The following is a 15,424-nucleotide window of genomic DNA, read 5'->3' as shown; positions in this document are numbered from 1 at the left end:
AACAGAGCTGCAATAAATAGCCTATGCAAATGCTTTTTCATATTTTTGCCAGTGATATTTTGGAACAGTTTCCTAGAAGTGGTATTGCTAGAAATGCGTATGTAACTTTGCTAGATATAGCCAATCAAATTCCCTTCCATAGAGGCTGCCTCATTTTGCATTCCTAGTCACAATGTATTAGAATGCCTGTTTCCCTATAGCTTTGCCAACTAAGTGTATTGACAAATTTTTGGATTTTTGCTGATCTGATAGGTATAATATGTTACCTTAGGATAGTTGTTTTGTTTTTTGTTTTTGAGAAAGTGTCTTGCTCTTTTGTCCAGGCTGGAATGCACCTTGAATTCCTGAGCTCAAGTGATCTTTCTGCCTCAGCCTTCCAAGTAGCTGGAACTACAGGCCTGCGCCACCATGCATGGCTAATTTTTTTTAATGGAGTCTCACACTGTTGCCTGCGCTGGAGTGCAGTGGAACAATCTTGGCTCACTGCAACCTCCACCTCCCGGGTTCAAGTGATTTTCCTGCCTCGGCCTCCCAAGTAGCTGGGTTTACAGGTGCCTGCCACCACACCTAACTAACTTTTTGTCTTTTTAGTAGAGATGGGGTTTCATTATGTTGGCAAGACTGGTCTCAAACTCCTGACCTCATGATCTGCCCACCTTTTCCTCCCAAAGTGTTGGGATTACAGGTGTGAGCCACCGTGCCTGGCCTATTTTCACTTTTTTGGAGAGACAGGGTCTCACCATGTTGCCCAGGCTGGTCTTAAACTTTTGGCCTCATGCTATCCTCCTGCCTTGGCCTCCCCTTAGTGTGATTTTGATTTGTATTCTTCCTATCAGAAGCAAGGTTAAACATCTTTTTACATATTATAGGGCCCTTTACATTTCTTTTTCTGTGAAGTGTTTGTTTATGTCTCTTATCCAGTTTTTAAATTGAGTTGGTTCTTTTCCTTCTACTTTTATCATTATTTTTTAACACTTGCTATGGACTAAGGGATCCCTCTACTTTTTTTTTTTTGTCAAATAATCCTTTATTAATATTTTCCTCTGTGCTTCTTAACTAGCTGAGCATTCCACAGCACCACTGTTGATGTCATCTATGATGTCATGAGGGTGGTGGCCATCAGCATCACAGCCCACAGACTGGGCAGTCCCCAGGATCTCTTTAATGGTTTCAGAGAGTTCTCTGGCTAGCGATCGGTGCCGCATCTGGTGAGCAATGTTGACGATCTCATCAGAAGTGATATTCCCACTGTGTTTAATGTTTTCTGTTTCGTCTCTTGGTGGTTCCTCGAGGGATTTGTTGATCAGGGCAGAGGCAGAAGGCACCACCTCAATCTGGGCCTGTCTGTTCTGAATGGTTACTTTCACTGTAATCCTCAGGCCCTTCCAGTCACCTGTTGTCTTGGCAATGTCATCACCAGCCTTTTTTGGAGATAGACCCAGGGGGCCGATCTTGGGGGTCAACACAGATGTGCCACCGACTTCACCCTCAGTGCACCGCAGGTATACGACTTTGATCTTGTTGGGGTCGACCTTTGGCGGCGTGGTGGAGGTGGCTGGTGTTGGATGAACCGGGGTTCGGGACGATGAAAGAAAGCTGCACTTTGGCCGCCTCCAAGCTGAAAGCTGAAAGCCAAAGGCAGGATCTCTCTACATTTAAAAGCTCTTTATGTATTAGGTATCCTAAGCATTTGTCTGTGATATGTTTGCCATTTGTCTTTTTACTTTGCTTATGGCAATATTTTTTCCTTGCAAAATGTTTTGCTCTTTCATTTGTATGTAGCTAAATCTATCACTCTTTCTCTTCAATTGCAGCTGAAGATTTAGCCATAGTTATGCAAGTCTTTTCTACTCCTAGGGATTTATTTATTTCCCTTTAATATTGTATGTTTCTTTTTTTAAAAAAAAGCAAGTCTCATATGGAATTTATCTTTTTGTATGTATGCTATGATAAATGGATCCACTTCTATCTTTTTTCATATAAAGTCTCAAATTTGATATTACTGGCTCCTCTCTCCAGCCCCCTCCCTTCGGATTGACTTTTCTTGGACATTTTATTATTTTCTTGGCCAAAGCTGGACATGGATCAAAATAAACGCTGTTCAGCTCCCTGGGTTTGGTTCCATTTCGCTGTCTGTTTTTCTTTCCTGGACGCTTTGTGATTTCAGCAGTGCTTTTCCAGCCATTCAAGGAGTTGTGACCTTTAGGGTTTGAGGAAGAGTGCATTAAAGGCCTGTCCAGATAGTGATTCAAGCTGGAGTGGATCCTGCAGACGTCCAGGAAGGCCCAGCTCTGTTTGGGTCGGGGGCTTGGAGAGCTGCTTCTCAGGAGCAGGATGGCTGCTCACGTGCGTGGAACACTCAGGAGTCCAGTTTTTTGTTTCCCGTTTTTATTTATTTATTTATTTATTTATTTTTTGAGACGGAGTTTCGCTCTTGTTACCCAGGCTGGGGTGCAATGGCGCAATCTCGGCTCACCGCAACCTCTGCCTCCTGGGTTCAGGCAATTTTCCTGCCTCAGCCTCCTGAGTAGCTGGGATCACAGGCACGCGCCACCATGCCCAGCTAATTTTTTGTATTTTTAGTAGAGACGGGGTTTCACCATGTTGACCAGGATGGTCTCGATCTCTTGACCTCGTGATCCACCCGCCTTGGCCTCCCAAAGTGCTGGGATTACAGGCTTGAGCCACCGCTCCCGGCCTTGTTTCCCGTTTTAAAAAAAATTTTTTCCTTGAGATAGAGTCTCACTCTTTTGCCTGGGCTAGAGTGCAGTGGTGTGATCTTGGCTCACGGCAACCTCCGTCTCTTGGGTTCAAGCGATTCTCCTGCCTCAGCCTCCCCAGGAGATGGGATTACAGGCGTCTGCCACCACGCCTGGCTAATTTATGTATTTTCAGTAGAGATGGGGTTTCACCATGTTGGCCAGGCTGGTCTTGAACTCTTGACCTCAGGTGGTCTGTCCAGCAGCTTCCGAAAGTGCTGAGATTACAGGTGTGAGCCACGATGCCCAGCTTGGAGCCTAGCTTTTGTTGATGACCCATGTTTCCTGTTTCCATCCCTCCCCTGCTCTTGATTTCCATCAGAGCAGGAATTTCTACCTTTCTAACTGGAAAAGACTGGTGTCGGGGGCGGAGAAGTGGGCAGAGGAAGGGAGGAGTAGAATACAGACATTGAAACCTCTCTTCTGCTCATGTAACTCCTAGCGCAGATCCATGTCATTAATGCTAACTACCATTTAGTGGTTATTTTCTATCGCCAGGCACCAGGTACTGTGCTAAGTGCTTTACACGGAATAAATCATGTAATCCCAACCTGTTAGTTGGCTACAGTTATTGCTTCCAGAAGGAAAAAGAGGCTCAGAGATAAAGTCACACAATTGGTAAGTAGTGGGATTTGGGTCTATGTGACATCAGATTCCAGACTTAAAACCTCTAAGTCTGTAGCCTACACACACACACACACACACACACACACACACACACACACACACACGCTCATAACAGCCTGTATTTCTGTTTGTTTTTCCATCTAAAGACTAACCCTACTCCACTTCTGCTGAGCTCAGATATGGGCAGCGTGCTTGGCTCTGACTGCAGGCATCAAGCTGGGCATGGGGAACCCGCGGCTGGAAAGAGGCTCCGTCTTGCCCTCCAGCTGTTCTGTTGCCAGCACAGTGCTTGGCACACATGGGTTCTCATCACGTATCTGTTGGATAATTAGATGAGAAAGGAAGAGGAATGTGTGCTGGTGATAAAGGGGCAGGAGTGGAGGCGGCTCAGGGAAAGATAACAGATTTAGGAGAAAACAGTAGGATGTGAGGGTGCTGGGCAGGCGGCTGGAAGGCACCTATGTTGCCGTGTGTTCAGAGGAACAGAAAAAGGGTGACTTCCAGGTCAAAAATGTTTTCAGGCTGGGCGTGATGGCTCATGCCTGTAATCCCAGCACTTTGGGAGGCTGCTTGATGGATCACCTGAGGCCAGGAGTTCCATACCAGCCTGGCCAATGTGGCAAAACCTCATCTCTACTAAAAACACAAAAATTAGCTGGTGTGGTGGTGGGCGCCTGTAATCTTAGCTACTCGGGAGGCTGAGGCAGGAGAACGCTTGAACCCAGGAGGTGGAGGTTGCAGTGAGCCAAGGTCGTGCCACTGAACTCCAGCCTAGGCGGCAGGCAGAGCAAAACTCTGTCTCAAAAAAATATACATATACCAAAAAAAAAAAAAAGTGATACTAGTTTTTCCACAATTTGATCGCTGAGCAAGTGACCTAGACTGTGGTAATTTTCTGTTAACTGGTATCTGACCCAACTGAAAAGCAAAGCAAAACAAAAACCTGACTGCCTTCTATAAGCAAGCCCGCGTGAAGGTATTCAGCTCACTCAGGTTGCAAAGGACAGAGAAACACCCGAATTACCTCAGGGGATGGACTTTTCCTAAGGATACGCTGGTGAGTAAGGAAAATAGGAAATGCCTTCTGCAGATCTCAAGAACTAGAGCACCATTCAGTATGCAATGGCCATGCACAGTGTGGCCTGGTGGAGAGGAGGGAACTGTTCTTCATCATCAAGAATACAGCTCTAGGCCTGGCGCGGTGGCTCACACCTGTAATTCCAGCACTTTGGGAGGCTGAGGTGGGTGGATCATCTGCAGTCAGGAGTTCAAGACTAGCCTGGCCAAAATGATAAAATCCTGTTTCTACTAAAAATACAAAAGAATTTATTCAGGCATAGTGGTGCACACCTGTATTTCCACCTACTGAGGAGGCTGAGGCAGGGGAATGGCTTGAACCCAGGAGGCGGAGGTTGCAGTGGGTCAAGATTGTGCCATTGCACTCCAGCCTGGGCGACAACAGCAAAACTCTGTCTCAAAAATAAAAATAAATTTAAAAAGAAAATGCAGAAATTTGGCCAGGCACGGTGGCTCATGACTATAATCCCTGCACTTTGGGAGGCTGAGGTAGGTGAGTCATTAAGGTCAGCAGTTCTAGACCAGCCTGGTCAACATGGTGAAACCCTGTTTCTACTAAAAATACACAAAAGTAGCCAGGCGTGGTGGTGGGTGCCTGTAATCCCAGCTACTTAGGAGGCTGAGGGAGGAGAACTGCATGAACTTAGGAGGTGGAGGTTGCAGTGAGCCACGATCACAACACTTTACTCCAGACTGGGTAACAGAGCAAGATTCCATCTCAAAAATAAATAAATACATACATAAAACTAAAAATAATACAGCTCTTCTAATTCCCAGTCCCTCTGGCGTTCTTGTATGAAAGAAAACATTTTTTAATATGTCCTTTGATTGCATGAAATTAAGGCAGACTCTGATCAAAGAGATGCCCCATTGCTGAGACAATGAAGAGAAAGGGTGTCTCTCTTGAGCAGAGAGGTGGTGAGAAATTTCCAGAATAGGGCTCCTTGCATGGAGATCATTTTAGGAATGGTCATCTCTGGTATGGAATTCTACTTATCCCCTGTAGAATTCTGGACTGGCCTACCCATGTTTCAAGCCTCCACTGAAGCTATGTTGACCCCTAGCCCAGTGTCAGCTGGTAAAGATAGGGAAGAGCTGAAGGAGGTGGACCTCCACAGGGAAGTGTTGAGAGGAAGGAGAAGCAAGAGGTGAAACTGACCAGGGAAATGGTAGCACTTCCTGAGCCAGGGCCCTGGACTTTCTGCAGTTGTAGAAAAGTGTGGGCCTGAGTTATTTAACTATCATAGAAAAAGTGATGCTCTGTGTGTAGGAAAAACAACACTCAACGTGCTTTTTCCTTCTCTCTCACAACAATCATCAACACAGAAGCCTTCTGTGACCAAATGTGAGGAGTTTTGTCTCTGCACACCAACCAAGCAATTAAGTCTGCAGCAGACACCCGCTGGATGTCTTCCAATTCAATTCTGACACTACCTACCTAGAGATAGCATCAGATCCCCCAGGTTGAGGGCTCAGTCCCCAAGACTGCCCCCCTACACTGGTCACAGGTTTGGCCTTGGGAACCCCTGACCCACCGGCTTCAAGTTGGGATTCCCACAACCCCCTCTTTGGGTTCAATTAAATAAACACCTACTTTTACTGGTTTATTACAAAGGCCAGAGATGAAGAGATGCACAGGGAGAACGGGCATGGAGTTTCCGTGCCCTCCCTGGGTGCAGCACCCTCTAGGGACCTCCATGTGTTCAGCTCTCCAGAAGCTCTTGAACTCCATCCTCTTGAGCGTTTAGGGAGACTTCACTCCATAGGCATGACTCAAGTGTGGACAGCCATGTCAAAATGTGATTGGACAAAAAGGATATGATCTAATGCTAATAGAGTGGGAAAGCCCAGCAAGTCCTGTCCAGATTCTTCTTGGTCTCTCTGTGCAGCCTTTCTTCCTCCAGGGTATGGGACACCCTTTCTGAAATGGGAGTCTTATGACCTATAATCTGTCAAATAGATCAAAGACAGAAAGATGGGCAAAGATTCCTGCCTTGGAGAGATAAAGGAGCAGATGAAAGGAAGGCAGGAGGTCAGAGAGATTGTGTTTACTGAGGCCTGAAACACCCAACATTGCAACAGACTGTAACAAGGGCAATGGGAGTTATAAACCAGGAACCATGGACAAAAACCTATATATAAATTACAATAGCACAGACTCCCAAAGGCTGAAAAACTTCTGGGCTCCCTTTCACCATGTAGAGCCACTGCTCTCTTCACAGTGCCTACATATTCCTGTCTTTCTGTTGAATGAGTTTTTTTTTCCTTTGAGACACTGTCTCATTCTGCTGCCCAGGCTGTAGTGCAGTGGCGTGATCTCAGCTCACTGCAACTTCCACCTCTTAGGTTCAAACCATTCTCCTGCCTCAGCCTCCCAAGTAGCTGGGATTATGGGCTCCTGCCACCATGTCCGGCTAATTTTTAGTAGAGAACGGTTTTACCATGTTGGCCAGGCTGGTCTTGAACTCCTGACCTCAAGTGATCCATCCACCTTGGCCTCCCAAAGTGCTGGGATTACAGGCATGAACCACCACACCTGGCTTGTTGAATGACTTTAAATCTCCACTCTCTACCTATAGCAGCCTACTTCCTCCTATCTCTTCACATCTCCTTTTTCTCCCTTTCTTCTCTATCTTCCTTGCCCTTTTAGGAGCAGAAAAGGGCATACCTTTTCTGTGATAACTTTCCTCTCCATCATCAGAGTCTTGGCAACGGTTCTCTAACAAAAGACAGGTTAACAAGAGAAAAACATTCATTGAATCAAAATTTTATGTGACATGGTAGCCTTTAGAATGAAGACCCACAGGGACCGGATGTGGTGGCTCACACCTGTAATCCCATCACTGTGGGAGGCTGAGGTGGGCGGATCAGTTGAGGTCAGGAGTTCAAGACCAGCCTGGCCAACATGGTGAAATCCCATCTCTACTGGAAAAAAAAAAAAAATACAAAGCTAGCCAGGTGTGGTGGCAGGTGCCTGTAGTCCCAGCTACTCAGGAGGCTGAGGCAGGAGAATTGCTTGAACACGGGAGGCAGAGGTTGCAGTGAGTCAAGATTGCACTACTGTGCTCTAGCTTAGACGTCAGAGTGAGATTCCGACAAAAAAAAAGAAGACCCACAGGGAAAATTCTCCGTTTTTATGCTTAGAGTTGATGAAGAATGGACAGTCATGTGGAAATATAATACGACAGAAAGGGTATGATCTAATTAATGTTAAGGGACTGAGTGGGGGGATCAGCAAGTCCTGTCTGTTCAGATTCTCCTTGGCCTCTATGTTGTAGTATTTCTTCATGCCAGGTATGGGACAGGACCCCTCTGGAGTGAGGGTTTTATGGCCCACCATCAGACAAGGGTAGGTCAGACAATTTCTTTATGATCATTTCTTAGACGGACGGCAGGAGTAAGAGAAATCATTCTCGTTTTTATGGCTGGCTTTGGGGAAAGGGGTTCTAGTTTCTATGACTCGTCTTAGGAAAGATAAATTCTGGTTTCTGTGGCTCACTTCAGGGGAGAATGAGGGCGAGAGACAGGAGGGCAGGGCAAGGTCAGAGGGGTCTTGGTCCCCAGGCTGCTTCTGAGGTCTCCCAGTGTCCTTTAGTACTTTGGTACTTGGCATCAAAGTGCCACACTTTAGGGTATTGTTTTCTGAGCCCCAGTGTTTTCTTCCTCTCTTCTTCATTCTTTCCCAATCTCTTCTGCTTTATTTTATTTTCATTTTTATTAAGATGGAGTCTCGCTCTGTCATTCAGGCTGGAGTGCAGTGGAGCGATCTCTGCTCACTGCAACCTCTGCTTCCCGGGTTCAAGTGATTCTCCTGCCTCAGCCTCCTGAGTAGCTGGGACTACAGACATGCAGCACCATGTGCCACCATGCCCGGCTAATTTTTTGTATTTTTAGTAGAGACGGGGTTTTGCCATATTGGCCAGGCTGGTTTCGAACTCCTGACCTCAGGTGATCCACTGGATCAGGAGTTTTCTTTCCACCTGTTTTTTTCTTCTTTTTTCATCCCATCACCTTGGGTCTCTTCTTGTCCATCTCTCCATCTTTCTTACTGTCGGCTGGCCCCCTGCTTTTCCCCTTCCTTTCTTTTCAACAGCTTCCTATCTCATTTGTTCAGCATACTAGAGGTGCAAACTGATGGCCTACTGCCTGAATATCTGCTCTGCAGAAACATGTAATTTGCTAAGAGAATGTTTATCCAAAATATTGTCTTCAGGGGCTGGACACAGTGGCTCATGCATTAACTCCAGCACTTGGGAGGCCAAGTTGGGAGGATTGCTTGAGCCCAGGAGTTTGAGACCAGCCTGGGAAACATAGCAGGACCCTGTCTCTATAAAAAATACAAAAAATAGCCAGGCATGATGCTACACACTTATAGTCCTAGCTACTGGGGAGGCTGAGTTGGGAGGACTGCTTGAGCCCAGAAGGTCAAGGCTGCAGTACACTTTAACTGTGCTCCTGTACTCCAGCCTGGGTGACAGAGCAAGATCCTTCTCCAAAAAACAAAAACAAAAAGAAAGAAAAAAAGTAAAAAGCGTCTTCAATCTCAACAATTAAGAATTGGACAGTTCTTTTCTTTTCTTTTTTTTTGGAGACAGAGTCTTGCTCTGTCACCCAGGCTGGAGTGCAGTGGTGCAATCTTGGCTCACCGCAACCTCTGCCTTCTGGGTTCAAGAGATTCTCGTGCCTCAGCCTCCCGAGTAGCTGGAACTACAGGTGCCCACCATCATGCCTCACTGATTTTTTTTGTATTTTAGTAGAGACAGGGTTTCACTATGTTGGCCAGGCTGGTCTTGAACTCCTGACCTCAAGTGATCCACCCGCCTTGACCTCCCAAAGTGTTGGGATTACAGGCGTGAGCCACTGTGCCCAGCCAAGATTTCACATAAAAATCCAGATTTCAGCCTGGGCAACATGGGTAACACAGTGAGACCCTGTCTTTACAAAAAATAATAAAAATCAGCTAGCTGTGGTGGTTCACGCCTACAATTTAATCTGAGAGGCTAAGGTGGGAGGATTTTTCCAGCCCAGGAGTTCAAAGCTGCAGTATGTTATGATCTTGCCACTGCACTCCAGACTGGGGTGAGACTGGTCTCTAAAAAGAAATCCCAGTTTTACAGCTTAAAAAAAAATTAAGGCTATTTGGCCTCATGGGTTCCACACTGATGGCTAGTAACAGGTGATGGAGCTGGGCGGTGGCTGCCCCTCTCTGTTCATTGTGCCCACTCCATGCCTCCTGGCCTCCCTAACACTGAGGGAAAGTGTCGACTGGCATTTATCATTTAGCTTGAGCAGTTGTTTTTTCCTCTAGCAGGCAAATTTTAGTTTCTACTTATATCTGTACTGGAAAGTGGGAAAACAAAGAAAGAACAGGAGCCAGGTCTTTCTTATCCCAAGGCTGCTACCTCATTTGCATTTTCTGCTTTGTCACCGCAAGTGGCTGAGTTTTCAACCTTTGCTATAGACAAAGGCTCAGGTTTCCCTTCCCCATTTCCCACGGTGACTCACTTCTCTTTACTCTCTCCATATATTCTTGTCTCTCTTTTTGTATATAAAGTTAATATTTAGGCTGGGCACCGTGGCTCACACCTGTAATTCCTGCACTTTAGGAGGGTGAGGCAGGCAGATCACTTGAGGTCCAGAGTTCAAGACCAGCCTGGCCAACGTGGCGAAACACTGTCTCTACTAAAAATATAAAAATATTAGCTAGGCGTGGTGGCGCATGCCTGTAATCCCAGCTATTCAGGAGGCTGAGGCAGGAGAATCACTTGAACCCGGGAGACAAAGGTTGCAGCCAGGAACTGACAGAGTGAGACTCCATCTAAAAAAAAAGTTAATATTTAATGCATTGATGTAAGGCTAAATAACTTCAGGACCACTTTTGAAACTTTTCTCAAACTGTTTTGAAATCTTCAATCTTCAGAAAGTCTGTGAAAAATCATTTTATTTTCACAATAGCGTGTGTATGTGTGCGCAGGTAGACGAGAGCAGTTACTCTATGAAGGATCTATTACTTGTCTTGCTATTTGTTTTGTTTGACTGATAGCCTATTTCTATGGATGAGATCTGAGAGTTGGATACTCGGCCCTGTGGAAGAGGAGTCTTCTTTAAGGTCATTATCAGTGCAGGCCTGGCATTCACCTAAGCAGTAATAGAAACCTGAAAAACAGTGGCATTAAAAAATGGGAGTTTAATTTTTCAATATTTAGAATAAATTTAGAGGTGAGAACAGGGGTCCTAATAGCATAGCAATATTGGCAAGAACCTAGTGTAATTAACCATGTTTTCTAGTTTCTGAATTCTGATGCTTCCACATCTTGGGGTCTTGCTGAGCCTGGAGTGACTGCCCTTCCCAGGGTGAGCTAATTCCTAGAAGCAAATAACTCGCCTATCATATGTAGGTCAACCAGTCTAGACCCGTCCTCCCAACCGCCTCCTTCCTTGGGCTCTGCCACTCCTAGCTGCAATTCCCCTAGTCACCCCAGGGCCAGTACTAGACAGCTAGGGACAGCCCCTATCCCCCAGAGGCTGCTGAAATTATTCAGACTAGCCAAGCCTAAACTTGCTTACCTGCCTGCACACTCCTGCCTGTGAAACCACAAAAAGGGCTCCTGCCCACATTTTCCTTTCACTCCTGCTGCCTCCTGACTGACTCGGGTGCTTCCCCCAGGGGCACCCCCTGCATACCATGCCATGCCTCATGCAGGTTTCTAGGGAACTGTGAGTAAACTTCTTCCTCCATGAAAGTGATTCCTGTGTCTGCATGTCTTACCTCACCTGATTAAAACAAATCCTGCTACCTTTACAACCCATAGGTCCATCCAGCCTTCTGAGCCACCGCCCTGACTCCATCTAGCAGCAAGAATCTCATTTCTGGGCCAGGTGCAGTGGCTGATGCCTGTAATCCCAGCACTTTGGGAGACCGAGGCTGGTGGATCATTTGAGGTTAGGAATATTGAGACTAGCTTGGCCAACATAGTGAAATCCTGTCTCTACTAAATAAAAATAAAAATGATTAGCTGGGTGTGGTGACACATTTCTGTAACCCCAGCTACTTGGGAGGCTGGGGCATGAGAATCACTTGAACCTAGACGGGGAGGCTGCACTGAGCCAATAATGTGCCACTGCACTCCAGCCTGGGTGACAGAGTGAGACTCTGTCTCATAATCACATAAAATAAAAAGAATCTCATTTCTGGTGGTGTGGTGGCTCACACCTATAATCCCAGCTCCTTGTGAGGCTAGGATAGGTGAATCACTTGAGGCCAGGAGCTTGAGACCAGCCTGGGGAATGTAGCAAGACTCCGTCTGTAAAAAAATTTTTTTTTAAAAATTAGCCAGATGTACCGGTATGCATCTGTAGTCCCAGCTATTCAGGAGGCTGAGGCAGGAAGATCACTTGAATTCAGGTGTTTGAGGTTACAGTGAGCTGTGATCACACCACTGCACTCCAGTGTGGGCAACAGAATGAGACAGAGTGAGAGTGTCCCTAAAGATAATAATAATAAGAATCTCATTTCCATTTTTTAATTTTTTAATTTTTTGGTGCCATGACTCAGATGAATCTCATTTCTTAATTTATTTTCCTCCTTAACACTTACCATATTCTGGCATACCATATATTTGCTTGTAATTTGTCTCCTTTCACTAGACTGTAAACTCCTTGAAGGCAGAGATTTTTATGTTTTCTTCATGCTAAGTTCCCAGAATTGAAAACAGTGCCTGGCATGTATTTGCTGAATAAATGATTAAGTGCTCTCAAGTTGATGGCTGGAGTTCAGACCATCATGGCTTTGTTTCAGGCTGGAAGAAGCGGGAGAGTAAAAGGCAAAGGAGGTCTGTGCCAGTTGAGTCAGTCTTAGCACAGAACTTTTCTGAAAGTCCCTTTTACGTAACTTCGGCTAACATCTCATTGGCCAGCTCTAGGCCATGCCACCACTCCTACCTGCAAGGCAGTTTGAGGCCAAAAAAAATTTTAAGCATAGAACTTTGCTAAACAAAATAAAATTGGGGTTTTGCTAGAAAAAGGAAAGGGACCATGAATACGGGGTCTCTGCAAGGTGGCTGTTGGTTGTATTCCAAATGCCCACGGCATTATACACGGAAAATTATACGTGGAGCTCTTTAATCTGGCCTGTGTTTTTCTCCCTATTTACTCTTTTTTTTTCAAGATGGAGTCTCACTCTGTCGCCCAGGCTGGAGTGCAGTGATATGATCTTGGATCACTGCATCCTCTGCCTCCTGGGTTCAAGCGATTCTCCTGCCTCACTCTCCCATGTAGCTGGGATTACAGGTGTCCGCCACCACACCTGACTAATTTTCATATTTTTAGTAGAGATAGGGTTTCACTATGTTGGCCAGGCTGGTCTTGAACTCCCACCTGCAATCGATCTGCTCCCCTAGGCCTCCCAAAATGCTGGAAATGCAGGCGTGAGCCACCGTGCCCAGCCTCCTCTCTATTTACTCTTGTGAGTAACATCAGCTTCTTTGAACTTTACCAAACTTTGATTCCTTAATTGCGTACTTAACTGTCTATTTGTTGAGTTTCCAAGATGTAATTGCATATAATTCCGGGAACTGTGAGTAGTAAGAATCCCCTTAACCTACCAGCTGTCCTATTTTTATATACCATTATTCCTACTGAAACATTCAGTGGCTTAAGCTCTGCCCAACAGGCTCCCCACCCTGTGTGCCTGTGTGGTGGGTGTGTGTGGTCTGTGTGTTGTGTGTGTGTGGTGTGGTGTGTGTGTATGTTGTGTGTTGTGGTGTGTGTGTATGTGGTGTGTGTGTTGTGTGTATGTGTGTGTTGTGTGTGATGTGTGTATATGGGTGTGTTTTATGTTGTGAGTGTGTGTGTTGTGTGTATGTGTGTGTGTTGTGTGTATGTGTGTGATGTGTGTACATGGGTGTGTTGTATGTTGTGAGTGTGTGTGTTGTGTGTATGTGTATGTTGTGTGTGTGGTGTATGTGTGTGTTGTGTGTGATATGCGTATATGGGTGTGTTGTATGTTGTGAGTGTATGTGTGTGTTGTGTGTATGTGTGTGGTGTGTGTGGTGTGTATGTGGTGTGTGTATGGTGTGGTATGTGTGTGGTGTGTGTATGTGTGTGTTGTGTGTGATGTGTGTATACGGGTGTGTTGTATGTTGTGAGTATATGTGTGTGGTGTGTGTAGGCGTGTGGTGTGTGTGGCGTGTGTATGTGTGGTGTGTATGTGGGGTGTGTGTGTGGTGTGTATGGTGTGGTGTGTATGTTGTATGTGTGTGTTGTGTGTATATGTGTGTCGTGTGTATGTGTTGTGTATATGGTGTGTGTGTGTGGTGTGTATGTGCACATGGGGATGTGCACACTCACATCACAGATAAGGGGAAGATGGAGACTCTCGTGGCCCTTCCTCCTTTTTTCCAAGGCTGATGTTGGCCCTTTCTGAAAATGCTTTGAGGTGTAGAAAGCAGCCGGCAGATAAGCTCTCCCTGTGATAAAGGAGCCGCAGCCCGAGCAGGGCCCCTCCCACCTCAGCCTCCTAAGCAGCTGAGACTGCATGTGTACCACCACACTTAGCTAAGTTAAAAACCAGTTCTGCAGAGATAGGGGTCTCACTGCGTTTCCCAGGCAGACCTCAAATGCCTGGCCTCCAGTGATCTTCCCACCTTGGCCTCTCAAACACTTTGATTACAGATATGAGCCACCACAGCTGGCTGAGAATTTCTTTATGGCCATCTCCTAGACAAAAATGCAGGGAGAGGTTAGAGTAATAATTCCAGTTTTTATGGCTTTTGCTTTGGAGAAAAATGGTTCTAGTTTCTAGGACCTGCCTTGGGGAAGAGGATTTTGGTTTCTGTGACTCACTTCAGGGGAGAATGAGGAACAAGAGAGACAGGAGGGCAGGAGCAGGTCAGAGGGACCTTGGTTCTGAGGCTGCTTCTGAGGCCTCCCAATGTCCTTTATTTTCATTTATTCATTTATTTATTTATTTTTGAGATGGAGTCTCACACTGTTGCTTGGGCTGGAGTGCGATGGCATGACCTTGGCCCACTGCAGCCTCCGCCTCCCAGGTTCAAGCGATTCTCCCGCCTCAGCCTCCTGAGTTGCTGGGATTACAGGCACATGCCACCACCCCCAGCTAATTTTTTATACTTTTAGTAGAGATGGGATTTCACTGTGTTGGCCAGGCTGATCTCAAACTCCTGACCTTGTGATCCGCCTGCCTCGGCCTCCCAAAGTTCTGGGATTACAGGTGTGAGCCACTGCACCCGGCCTCCAATGTCCTTTAGTTAAGTACTCAGTGCCATACTTTGGGGGTATTGTGTTCTGAACCCCAGCAGAAACAACCCACTCTCTTGGCATCAGCCTCGTGCCTACACCTGCAGAAACAGGAGCACAAGCCACTGCAGGGGTGGGCTCCTTGGACGGAGCAAGTCCAGTGTCACCTGCTCCTCACCTGTACCCAGTGGCCTTTCTTGGCAGCCTCCCCATCTTCTCATGTGGCTCTGTATCTTGATATCTTCTCTGGCAGATGTAGCCTGCTGCCTCCACAAACTCCATTGTCCTCTTCTCCTTCAACCATGGAAACTTGAGTTTGTCTGTGGTATCCGTGTGCCCCTTTGAAGCACTGACTTCCCCAGACTCCCTTGAATCCAGCGTGGCCACATGACTATTTGGATGAGTCATCAGTAGAAGTCAGCTTGGTGGGGCTTTCAGGGAAACAACTGCTTTCCTGTTTTTATTTGTTTTTCTTCTTCTTTTTTAAAATTTGCTCCTGCCACCCCTCCCTGTGTTTGTTTGTTTTTAAGATGGATTTGACTGGAACACATCTTTTGCTCTTTCTTCCTCCTTTCTGCCTGGAATGTTGATGTGGTGTCTGAAGGCAGAGCAGCCATCTTGCTCACATGACATAGAAAGGTAGATGTGAAGACATCTAGCAGGAGATTGCATCTCTGGTGATTGTTTGGAGCAGCTGTATCGCC

At 46.2% G+C, this 15,424-nt stretch overlaps 1 protein-coding gene across 1 annotated transcript; it reads right to left on the bottom strand.

Annotated features, from left to right (window-relative positions):
* Positions 1 to 1,031: 1,031 nt before the first annotated feature.
* On the bottom strand, positions 1,032 to 15,128 carry LOC108290575 (60S ribosomal protein L12-like). The gene is made up of 3 exons (XM_037732080.1): positions 14,899 to 15,128; positions 14,794 to 14,821; positions 1,032 to 1,649 (listed from the first exon to the last, which is right to left on the bottom strand). Exons 1-3 carry the CDS (start codon positions 15,126 to 15,128, stop codon positions 1,053 to 1,055), a joined length of 855 nt encoding a protein of 284 aa, XP_037588008.1. The 3' UTR covers positions 1,032 to 1,052.
* Positions 15,129 to 15,424: the final 296 nt, after the last annotated feature.

This window comes from Cebus imitator, unplaced genomic scaffold (genome assembly GCF_001604975.1).
Source record: "Cebus imitator isolate Cc_AM_T3 unplaced genomic scaffold, Cebus_imitator-1.0 Scaffold440, whole genome shotgun sequence".
Taxonomy (NCBI): Eukaryota; Metazoa; Chordata; class Mammalia; order Primates; family Cebidae; genus Cebus; species Cebus imitator.
The sequence above is the reverse complement of the archived record's forward strand: the minus strand, read 5'-3'. Positions and strand labels throughout refer to the sequence as shown.

Bases quoted from the DNA above. Each gene is read 5' to 3' on its own strand.
- LOC108290575 (XM_037732080.1), bottom strand. From the start codon at position 15,128: ATGACTCATCCAAATAGTCATGTGGCCACGCTGGATTCAAGGGAGTCT. The intron at 14,822-14,898 runs GTGAGGAGCAGG...CTGTTTCTGCAG, and splicing joins AGAAAGGCCACTGGGTACAG to GTGTAGGCACGAGGCTGATG. The intron at 1,650-14,793 runs GTGGGTTGTTTC...TTTTAAATGTAG, and splicing joins ACGAGGCTGATGCCAAGAGA to AGAGATCCTGCCTTTGGCTT.